General features: G+C 35.9%; 2 protein-coding genes, 1 long non-coding RNA gene and 2 other non-coding genes across 5 annotated transcripts; 3 read left to right on the top strand and 2 right to left on the bottom strand.

Moving 5' to 3' along the window:
• Positions 1 to 383: 383 nt before the first annotated feature.
• Positions 384 to 3,561, bottom strand: LOC130096658 (uncharacterized). The gene is made up of 9 exons (XM_056263260.1): positions 3,462 to 3,561; positions 3,087 to 3,360; positions 2,813 to 2,990; positions 2,614 to 2,690; positions 2,340 to 2,520; positions 1,965 to 2,213; positions 1,721 to 1,892; positions 1,468 to 1,616; positions 384 to 1,281 (listed from the first exon to the last, which is right to left on the bottom strand). Exons 2-9 carry the CDS (start codon positions 3,240 to 3,242, stop codon positions 1,034 to 1,036), a joined length of 1,410 nt encoding a protein of 469 aa, XP_056119235.1. The 5' UTR covers positions 3,243 to 3,360; positions 3,462 to 3,561; the 3' UTR covers positions 384 to 1,033.
• Positions 3,458 to 7,506, bottom strand: LOC130101459 (uncharacterized). The gene is made up of 3 exons (XM_056267202.1): positions 7,222 to 7,506; positions 3,890 to 4,073; positions 3,458 to 3,714 (listed from the first exon to the last, which is right to left on the bottom strand). Exons 1-3 carry the CDS (start codon positions 7,495 to 7,497, stop codon positions 3,458 to 3,460), a joined length of 717 nt encoding a protein of 238 aa, XP_056123177.1. The 5' UTR covers positions 7,498 to 7,506.
• Positions 7,507 to 8,137: 631 nt separating this feature from the next.
• On the top strand, positions 8,138 to 9,668 carry LOC130101058 (uncharacterized). The gene is made up of 3 exons (XR_008808944.1): positions 8,138 to 8,417; positions 9,031 to 9,422; positions 9,654 to 9,668. It is a non-coding gene; the product is annotated as an uncharacterized LOC130101058 (long non-coding RNA).
• Positions 8,829 to 8,959, top strand: LOC130102482 (small nucleolar RNA SNORA13). Its single transcript, XR_008809222.1, has one exon. It is a non-coding gene; the product is annotated as a small nucleolar RNA SNORA13 (small nucleolar RNA).
• Positions 9,136 to 9,267, top strand: LOC130102493 (small nucleolar RNA SNORA13). The gene has a single exon (XR_008809223.1). It is a non-coding gene; the product is annotated as a small nucleolar RNA SNORA13 (small nucleolar RNA).
• Positions 9,669 to 11,703: the final 2,035 nt, after the last annotated feature.

Raw genomic sequence — 11,703 nt, 5'->3', positions numbered from 1 at the left:
TTCATTTTGTTAAATAAATACTTTGCTTGCACATACTTGATATAATTTATGTTTCTCTTATTCTCTTTGACCTAAAGCAGGGTTTGGACCTATCTCAACTCTCAGCAAACCCAGTACACCAAGGTACTAGATTTTCTTGGTAACTTTATACAATGCTTTTCCATTTTTACTTAAAGGAAATTTTTAAATTATGTCATAATTTACTCCTCTTGTCGTTCCACCTGTATGACTTTTTCACAACCAAAACATACATTTCTCAAAATGTATTATTTTATGCAGTGCGACATGAGGGTACGGTTTCATTTCGGGTGAACTATCCCTTTCTTAATCATATAGTTAGAAATCTAATTCTTAGTTTACTCTGTGTATCGTTTTCTTTAGGTGTACATGTGGCAACTGTGTTAAAATGCCAACAGAACGTGAAAACATCTGTTGCAAAAAAATACAAAAGGTATTGTGAAAATATGTCTATATATTTTATAGCTTTGGGTTGCCCTTTTATCATAAGCTGTAATAGAATTATGTAAAAAGAAGAAGGGAAGATCATTGCACAGGAATTACTTATAATAATTCTTTATAGGTTGTGCATAGGATGATGCAGATTCCGGACCCACCTGCATGCATGGTTCTGCATCCAGGTTTTGAACCAAATTGCTTAAATACATTCACTTTACAAAATATACATAATATTTATAGAGCTGACTATGGAGCAGTGAGACGCAGAACTGAAAAAGAGTAAGTTTTTATTTATTGTACAAAAAGTTTGATTAGTGAAATAATTGTTGTAAAAACAGTTACATAGCAAACATAAATAACGAATAAAAGAAATGTAAGATATTCACAAATAATTATCTTTCTGTTTCAATGTATTTATAAAATCAATATTTTCAAACGACATGTAACATTTTCCTGTAAAATCAAATGTTTCATACACACAACATTGTGATTTCCTGCCATAGGCGTTTTCGTTATCTGGGCTACCGTAGCTTTGTCAGCTGGTGCTGGGGCTACCTAGGACGAGATATGAGGGTTGTCATTCCGTCATATGTTGTTGACCGGATCCGCCAGCAGTTTCCAGATCCAACTGGCCAGAATGTTGGATTCCGCCCCCCCCTTGACTGAAGCGGGACACATGGCGAGCAATCAACTCTTCCTTTGATGGTTTTTCATACTGTGAAGACAGAGGTGGGGGAATGGGGATTGCATGCAGCTCTTCAGTGTATGGTGTAGGGTCCAGAAAGACTTTATTGACCAGCAGACTGATAAGCTCATCAACATAGTCTGTAAGAAGAGATGAAAACCTAAAGTCACTTTATTGTTTTATATAACTAATGATAAACAATCAACCTTTGCTGTGCAATTTTCATGTGTAATGTTTTGTAATATTTATTTCCTCTTTTTTTTTTTTTACAGTTATTTATTAGCTTTAAATTTTTGTAAATAAAAAAAAATATTGGTTCATCTCACTGTATGTTGGGTCGATTTTCACTGGCTTTGCTGTGCATTCCCCCTTTTTGAATTTAGGAAAAATGAATTTGAACACAGCCTGTCCAGCAGTTGTTGTTGCCTGTTGACGGTCAGAATTTTCATTGTAGTGCATGGCTGCGAGATACAACCTTTGAACGGAGAACACATCAAATATGGAATATTTTAGACAGTAAGATTTTTTTGTTATAATTTTTTTTATATATATTGCTAAATATGACATTATGCCTTTTACCTGCACAACATCCCTATGAAAGGGAAAACCACGTTCTTTGGGGCGAAACGCAGAATAAGGCTGTGAAATGCCTCAAGTGACGATGTTTGGAAGTGGTGACTGAGTTTTTCTACGCCCTTCAGTACTCTCTTGTTGTATAGTACCTTTCCCAACTTGTGGAGTTCCACTGATCCTGTAGCGGCACATACATGAAGCTATAAAAATGACCTGTAAATCTTTAGATATATTTTTTATGTAGTCATACCTGATTGGAACCATTTCTTTTGATCCCTGGAAACTCTGTCCGGGTGTTGACACTTAGGGTACAGGGGTTTTTCGTGAACATGCACATTTTGAATGTGGTTCAGCAGGGAGGTCCACTTAGCCAGCTTTTCTGGGCCAGACACAGAGGAAGTCGCACTCCAATATATGTGATTATTTATGCTGCGCAACCATGTCTTCAGCAACTTGCAGTCCTTGTTCTGTGACAGTTTGTCTAATTTCTTTGACAGCCCTATACCAATACATACACCAGTTGTAAAATCATTACTTTTACATAATCAAAAGTCAAGCTAAATTTACATTTACAACCCTGTAATCATGTTTATCATTAATTAAATAAAAAAAAAAGAATATTTACCTTTCTGAAAGTGCCAAACGTCATAAAACTGAGTGATACTGCGTTCTCTCAGATACTTCTGAATCTGTGGATGTCTATCGGTTATTAGGTAGTCAACAGCTAAACCATTAGACTCGAGTTTTTCCAGGCAACGCTTTAATCCCTCCTTTTCCATGTGGTAACTGCCTCCCACCTCGTTGCTCTAGAGGAATATAATATTCAAAATATGTAAATGTTAACAGTAACAGATGGCAGAAATTTACAACATTATTATAGATATGTAGTACTCACTAACCTGAATTAGTTGAAGGTCCAGAATTTTGTTGGTTTCCACATGCATCAAAGTGTAACTACCGAATTTTGCCGAGTGTCCTATGGCACACATTATCCAAAGTAGACCATAACTGATACCACTAACACATTTTTTTTTTTTTTGGACAACTACAATGCTTTCTAGATAAACTTACTACATATTAATATTGTTATAAGCATACCTGGTGTGTCAGCACGCATATCTCCAGCTAATGGAACCTTTCCCTGCTGTTGCAGCTGTGCAATAATATGTAGTTGATCTCTGTTCCACTTATGTATGATGGTTGGTTCAATGAAATTCCTGGCATGTTTCCTGAAAGTGCTATATGTTGTCATCTGGAGGTTCATCGCCTTAAAAATCTATTAAAGAACAAATACCAAAACATGGATTTGCATACTAACTGATGTAACACAGTTTATTTACTATAAATTAACTTTTATTATGGTTTTAGATACCTTCTGCAGTTGAACAAAGGAGCCACCGGTAAAATAAGTTGCAGCAGACAGTAACAGGTTACCAACCGGTGTACTTCCTACTATAGGCTGGCTCTGCCACTGTCTGTTGTACTGGCACTTCTCACACTGCTGAGTGAATGCCACAAAAGTCCCCATTTGTCTGCTTTGGTCTTTACATTTTGTCTTACAAATTGGACAGGACCCAAATAGCTCTCTTAGGCAACTTTCAAAAACAATGTATTTTTTTTCACCCGAGTTAGTCTGTGGATCTATCCTAAAAAAATATATATATATATAAAGAAAGAATTAACATTACTTATTCTAAAAAACTGTTAAATGTATGACTAATATAAAACTGTTGTTTTTATAACTTACAACAATTCAGATTCCTCAGTGGCAGTACTCTCTGGGTTATATGTCGAGTCTTGTGGTTCCACTTGTACTTGTGATTCAGTGTCATCCTTTTCCTCCTCCTCCTCCTCCTCCTCCTCCTCCTCCAATACCAGACGAGGTCTCTTTATTGGTCTGAACATCGAGCCTTTTATTGGTGTCAAAGACAGATGCATATCTTGCAACATGACAGTTGTTTCTGTACCAATATTTTGAGTAGAAACTGTTGCCTGAATTCCTACAAGTGACAAAACCCAAAATAGTGTAAACCACATGTCATGCTATTACAAATGAATTGTACATGGAGACAATTTTCAAGGTTGCAATAAATCACAGCAGCTTATAATAAATTAAAATATTGTCATAATGACTATGATAAAATAATACATTAACACATAGTGTGTACTTCATACCTCTGCTCTTTGCGTGAAAAACCCTCATTGTGCCAGTAGAAAGTTGTGTGGCCACTGATCGCATGTTTGGCGATATCTCTGTGGCCACACTTTCTGACTTCATAGGGTCTGTCTGACATCCAACTTCAACACTTGTAGATATATTAAGAAACTCTTGGGTGCTTGGACCTTGCTGATATGTAGACTGTAACAAAAGACAATGTGTAATTAATTATAATTTATAGTTAATTTTGCTATTTATATTTATAACAGTAATAAGTATGGCTAAACAATACATAAAACCTATAAACATACCATACAGATAACAGCAGCTGAAGTTTGCTGTTGCGAATACATATAATTGTTTAACTTTATACACCTTTGTCTTACACACAAAATAGCATCGATATAACTGGCTACTATAAACAAACACTGTTGACATTGATCACGTTCGTGATCAAATCGAAAAATTACGTCATAAAGTATCTATACATGGCAAATACATTTACAAAATCTATATGACTACAAATTCAGGTTCAAAATGTTTGTAGGCGTTTGCCATAGAAACACGAAATAGCATAACCAAGTGACTATAAAGCCAGTGCCGGTGTTATGCCGAATTTCGACTCCCTGCCAGAATCTGACTCCCCCTCGCGTGCACGCGCAATGACGTCACCACACTAGTCGCCGAATTTCGACTCCCTGCCAGAATCTAACTCCCCCTCGCTTGCACGCGCAATGACGTCGGTGCGACTGTTTTATTTTTCTTCTGTTTGTGTTACTTAAAGTTTAGTGTCTTTTTTTTTTTTACAGGTGTTTATTAATAAATATAATTATTATCAGTGTTTTCCAGAAAGCGTTGCAAAAACCGATCACTGGCATACAGGATGTTTGAGTGCACTATACTTACCAAGTCAAATATGAAATGTTAATATTTAACATTTATTCCCATTTCCCATTGTGCACTGTTTACTAGACAGTCCAATAATACCATGTGCAATAAGTTCTACTTTATTCTGCACATAAGTTCTACTTTATTCTGCACATAGATTATTCTATACTCTGCCAGTACATTTTATTTAAATCAAACCCCAGAATTATTTTCGTGTCCAAAGCACAGGTTCTGTATTTGGATCCTCTTGGGGAGAGGCAACCTGACCTTAAAAGATGCCAAGAAGTGACAAGGTAATTACAGCTTTTAAACAAGTCCTATGATGGGGCAAATTATCAATGAATGTTGAATGGAAAAAAATTGTGCTGTTCTGAGCTTTTTATTATTATTATTGATTACAGGTCATTCATGAATCAAAAAGGCATACATGTGTCCACGTGGGCATGTGACACACTGCCACACCCACACCAAAAGGACAGCAGTTCCTGTGGGGCCTTTGTCCTAAAAGTAAGAATTATGGAATTGGCTAAGAGTACTGATTAAAAAGACAGTAGTCCCTAATGAATAGCATAAAAATCAGTTCAAACTCCAGTGTTAATATGCTGACCACATTCACCACTCACTGACAGTTACACAGTAAGATTTACATAGTGTTCTTTCTTCATTGATGTCAGTTTATTGGCTGCAATCTTTGATACCAACACATCTGTTTGTCTTTATTACAATGAAATTGTTCTAATTGTTTATTTTTAGTTTGCTGAATGTATGCTGGACAAAAAGCCAGTTCTGTTTTCAACAAGCAAAACAAGTGTGAATTCCATCAGATTGGCCATAGCTACTTGCCTCCTACAAAACACGGGTAAGTGTGGAATACTATCCCCTTGCCAAAAAATCCAAATATTCAGACTGTCTATTTAAAGTAGTCTATTCAGGAGCCTGTTTAAAGTAATTGTGAGGTTTGGCCTTGTGTCTTATATTGGCTCTTCTCCCCTGGCATTGTCATAGATGATCTAAAAGATTTGTGCTTTCTCTGTGGGGAGGAAGAAAGTCCTGACTGGGTGGGTACTCTAACTGTACTTTTTATTTGATCCTTTTTTTGTTGTTGAAAAGAGTAGTCTTTAAGTACACCATATTTATTTTTTCATCATAATGGATGTAAAAAGATAACTGTGGTGCATACTAATATTCACTTTGTCCCTAAGATTGGCTGTGATGTGTGCCCTCGGTGGTACCACTGTGACTGCGCAAAAACATCGATGGAAGTTACCAACTACTTGTGTCCAGCTTGTATGAAATAAATGTATTTATTTTCAAGTGTTGTAGTAGTTTCTCTTTTTTTTAATTGTTTAGTTTGTAATTCTATTTAAGTTATTATTCTCGAACTTATGCGTTTTTGATCAGCTCATTGGAGACCACAATTCAAAAGACAACAATTTTGCACATACAATAAAAATTATTATTTTACTGTGACACATGTACATAAAAGGGAACCAACGGTGAAGGCAATGAAATGACATTTTCATTGAGCAAATAATAATAAAAACATTCCTGAATGACTTCACAGTTATAGGCGTTTTTACATGTATTTCTGTTTTTTTTTTTATCACCGAAATGCAGTTAATCATCCTGAAAACAGAAAGTGTGCACCATCAAAATACATTTAAAGTTGTAGGTAAATGTCTAGCCACCCAGTTATACTGGCAAATATCAGCCAGAATTAACTAAAAGTGCCTATCACAATACAATATCAAATGTAAAACACAGAAATTATTTTACCATCCATAGTAAGAGGTGTAACCAGCATGAGTTTCATGTGTCTTTGACTTTGCAAACCTGAAAAATTAGGGAAGTATGATTTATATAATTTGCTTACACCTGTGCTTTGGACACGAAAATAATTCTGGGGTTGGATTTAAATAAAATGTAGGCCTACTGGCAGAGTATAGAATAATCTATGTGCAGAATAAAGTAGAACTTATTGCACATGGTATTATTGGACTGTCTATAGTAGTAAACAGTGCACAATGGGAAATGGGAATAAATGTTAAATATTAACATTTCATATTTGACTTGGTAAGTATAGTGCACTTAAACATCCTGTATGCCAGTGATCGGTTTTTGCAACGCTTTCTGGAAAACACTGATAATTATTATATTTATTAATAAACACCTGTAAAAAAAAAAAAGACACCAAACTTTAAGAAACACAAACAGACGAAAAATAAAACAGTCGCACCGACGTCATTGCGCGTGCAAGCGAGGGGGAGTTAGATTCTGGCAGGGAGTCGAAATTCGGCGACTAGTGTGGTGACGTCATTGCGCGTGCACGCGAGGGGGAGTCAGATTCTGGCAGGGAGTCGAAATTCGGCACAACACCTGCATTTGTTTACGTCCTTGATAAAAATAAACCATTACGTCTAAAATTATACAAATACATGTACATTTTTTAAATCTTTCTTACAGGTTGTGGCCCAACAACTGCTGCATCTGGTTTTAACGTTGGAACAGCTTCAGGTTTTAGCAACAGTTTCTTGTGGAATCCGGCATTGAATTGGTGGAGATTCTGGAAGCTGTCTTCAGTGAAATGTGCCGCACAAAGAGCTAAATTACGATTGTAATTGTCAGAAACATTATCAAACATAAATTGTAGCCATTGTTGACGAACTACAGCGTCCGTAGGAAGCCCGAACACAGAAGACCTAACAGCTGGATGAAAATAACACACTTTCGACGGCATGGCTAGCTCTCCCCTCGGCAAAGCCGCAGAAATATGGCCATGCACTTTTTTGCGTACTCCGGAGGGAGGGTTGATGCAAATGTATGGGTTAGTGACGTCTAAAACCCAGCAGTAGTCCCAATCGAGTCGTTTTTGTAGGCATTTACACTTCCTGATTTTTAAAAGACGATATCTCTGCTTACATTGAACTTTCAGCGCTGCAACTTTGCAGATACTGTTTGTTCATGCACCAACAGCAACATTACACACTATTTAAAATGAAAAAAGTGAAATCGCAATCAACCACCCCTTTAAGTAATTTCACTCAGGCACTTTCATAGTCGCCTACACTGGGTCCTTCCTTCCTTCCGATTCCGAAGGTCTTTTCTGGTTGAGTGAGTGTCCACGTGGAGATGATCAAGAGAAACCCTCTTTTACTGTCTATGGTGAAGAAGACGGTGTCATCATGCTCTCTTCGAGTGGCTGTTTCGTTGCAAATTGGATGGATCATGTGGGTAAGTGGTAGATGTTATTTGTATACGGACAGGTTTTATAGTAAATGTTTACTTCAGTAGTACGATTATAAAAAACGAGGTTTTCTTACGTGGAATAGCCTGTTGATTGTCGCACAGTCGTCGTTCTTCAAATATTCCGTTTATTTTAGTTGCTTCTCAGTTGAGATGTGGGAACAAATCTGTCTGTTGTTATATTTAAAAAGGGTTTCTCGGTGGATATTGACCAGTTGCAACCATTCAATTAAAATATGTAGCTCGTCATTGGATTGTGATTCTTTTTGCCCTCGTTGTTTCATTGTGGTCGTTTATGCAATTATACTTATTTTTTTGTCCTTTGTGTCTTTTTTCAGCATTACGTTGAAACACGTGGAAAACGGTCACATGTTGACACCATGAGGGCCAGGAGCAACTGCATTTGAATTCCAGGTGTGGATTTAGCCTACATTTGATGTAAAATAGAATTTTAGATTGCTCCATGTGAGTAGTTCAATTGCAGCAGATTTTAAATATTTACTGTATAAAAAAAAGTAAAATTTAAAGGTATATAGTTCACCCAAAAATGAAAATTCTGTCATTTAGACGGTTGTTCCAAACCTGTATGAATTTCTTTCTTCTGCTAAACATAAAAGATATTTTGAAGAAGGTTAATGGGCCCTATTGACTTTCAATAGTGTGGAAAAAGAAAAATACTATTGAACCTTATTTTTATTGAAAAAAAAAAAAAAACTCTTACAGGTTTAGAAAAACATTGAGGTTAGTAAATAATGACAGAATTTAAATGTTTGGGTGAACTATCCCTTCAAGCTTGTATATCTCTCTATGCTGTTTGAAGAGTCTCGCCTTTGTGTTGCCCATTCATTTTCACATTCATGAATGTGGTGTCTACTAAGGCGCACAATAAACCTTGAAATAGCCAAATTAATGAGAGGACACATGTTCCTCTTGCTTGTGCTATGACAAGAACAATGTTCTCAATGAGCTATATTCATGATCTAGTCTTCTGTGTTCATGCTTTGACAGTCATATTCTATTATTTCAGGTGAACAGCCAATGCGGTAAAAGGCTGCTACAGCAACATGAGCAGGGTTGCATGAAACCTGGTATGGAGCTTTAAACTTTAAATATGTCTGAGTAAAGAAAATCATGCCTTAAAGTGTTACCTGTTCATTGCCGGTCAGATGAATGCGGTGTCAAATAGGGCAGACATTAACTCACAAGATGGCTGCTGAAAGGCGTTTACATCTATGCCTTTCGGAGTTTCATTTTATGGACATTTACATTGCTAATACACTGATCATGTATAATTCATAAGTCTCTTTTCATAAATGCAAAGCGCAATGCTAATCATTTCAATCCTGATTATTATAAAGGGTCTACATTCTCCTTTCTAGTGGAGGTAAATTATCCAGCATTCAAGGACTAGTGTGTGAGGTGAGTTTAACTATGACTCAAAATTACAAGCTTTTGCCATTTCATATATTACTGCTTTGTAATGATTTGTATGGTAAAAGGCACTGTGCAAATGTTATTTCTTTAAAGTTGACTGCTGTTCTATAGAACTACAGCTATGCGTGCTGCAGCATTTGTGTTCATGCTTTGTTTTGATGTGTTTCTGTGGTTTAATTGTCTCTGATTCTAATATCTATTTTGGTTCTGTTCCAGATGCTGTATTCTGCACTACATGCACTATATTGCTCCTCTAAATCATTGAATTCAGGTTTTCCAATCACTTCCATGGCCACAGTTGTATAAAATCACGCACCTAGGCACGAAGATTGGTTCTACAAACATCTGTGAAAGAATGGGTCGCTCTCACGTAAAATCAGAGCGGGGTCAGCGCATGCTGAGGCGCGCAAAAGTCTCATGCATGCAAAGTTTCAACACTGATGTGTTTTGACATATATACAGTAAATTACTGTTATGTTCGCGGGTCAATTTGACTCATATTTGAATGTTCTAAGGCAACTGTATAGACCCAAAATAGCATTTCTTGGTTGTATTATGTTACTTTGTTTTTTACTACCCCATGAAGTAAAAAAAAAAAGTAGCTTTTCCCCACTTATTTCAATACAGAAAAATATTTTGTCAGCTACAGATGGGGAAAATGAGCTATCATTTCTTATTTCAGTCTATCTGAAATGCTATTAAACCTGTTGTTTTTCTTGACATTGTCTTTTTCTCATTTATGAACATGCATGCAAAGTTTTAACACGCCTATGTGTTGTGAAATGTGCATACAGAATTTGTATACGTTCTTGCTGTTTGTGGGTCAGTTTTGCCCACACAGACCGCTATTCAAAAGCAACAGTACATGCCCTCCTGTCTAGGTGGTTAGTCATGCCTGTCTTTAGTGATGCCTGAAGTTCAATCAGATTAAGTTATGGGTTATACTTTCATTGTGATTAGTTGATCAGGGAGCAAGCAGCTTTGTGTTTGAAATTCATATGCATATATGCAAAAAGCACACTTGCTGTGTGCTCATCTTGTCAAGTAATTTCTTGAATTTATGAAATGAGTCGACAGAAGAGATAACTTGGCAAAAGTAAACAATATCATTATACAGAAATATTCAATAGTTCAGAACTATGTTTTAAGCATAAATGGAAAAAAAAAGTTGGGGAAAAAATGAGTATGCAAAAAAGTCAGTGCTGTATTTTTTCAAAATAAAACTTGAGTGTTTAAAAACATTTTCATGATACAAGTTCAGATACAAGTTGTAATGTTTGATATGTTCACATTAAAAGTTTAATTTTTGTACCTGATTCTGTTTTTCATTGTGTGGTTTTTGGAAAATTGTATTGAATCCAATTAGGGTCAATTTGACCCACACCATACAGGCTGTGCACAGAAATCGAACAGTACATGAGGGTTACACCCTACAGATTACAAATGGTATGGCATTAAAGTTCATGTGCGTGTAAAGGCAGACTTCCCAACACTTTTGGCAATGTAGTGTACTTTCGATAAATAAAACCTGCTTAAAATTTTGTTGTTTGTATGTGGGTGATTTGAGGTCTTTTAATACGTTTTAATATTTTGTGGTACACCTCATTAAAAGCAAATAGCCCAAACCTTTCTCTTTTTAATTAGCGATTTCAACATGTTAGTTTTTTCAAGTTTTTAGTTGAAAGCAGTGTTTAAATAGCCCCTAAGTTTTTTACCAATGTTGTCCTCTAGGGCAGAGAAATTAGTAAAAATAAAGCATGATGTCTGCAGAGTCATAGAAATGACTTTTCAAAAAGGGGGGAATTATTTGGGATTATTTGTGTTATTTAACACCAGAATGATTTGCATTTGTTATAAAAACATTTGATTTGTGTACACCAAGACTAGACTCCGATTTACTAACATATCCATAAATCAGTCAGGAAAATGTATAATTCAGAATATTTAAATGTAGTTGAAAACTGTCATAAAGAATGTCCCATTAGAGACAGTTAAATCCTTTGATAAACGTTTACACAATCTTTTAGTGAACAAACTAAGGGATCATTATTCCAAATTATAACCATCAAGGTTTCAGAGAAATATGAAATATTTCCCCTTTTCAATCGATATTAGTTGATCCACTGACAGCGTTAAACCTAAAGCATCTGACACACTTCACCACACTGTTACTATTTTGGTGAAAATTATTAATTTATTAATTCATTAATTCATGGCTCATATTTAGCAATACAATTTCATTGGCAATTCAACAACATGTACGATA

This window comes from Rhinichthys klamathensis, unplaced genomic scaffold (genome assembly GCF_029890125.1).
Source record: "Rhinichthys klamathensis goyatoka isolate OS25496 unplaced genomic scaffold, OSU_Roscu_1.1 h1tg000011l_1, whole genome shotgun sequence".
NCBI lineage: Eukaryota > Metazoa > Chordata > Actinopteri > Cypriniformes > Leuciscidae > Rhinichthys > Rhinichthys klamathensis.
Note: the sequence above shows the minus strand (reverse complement) of the source record. Positions and strands in the feature narration are given on the sequence as shown.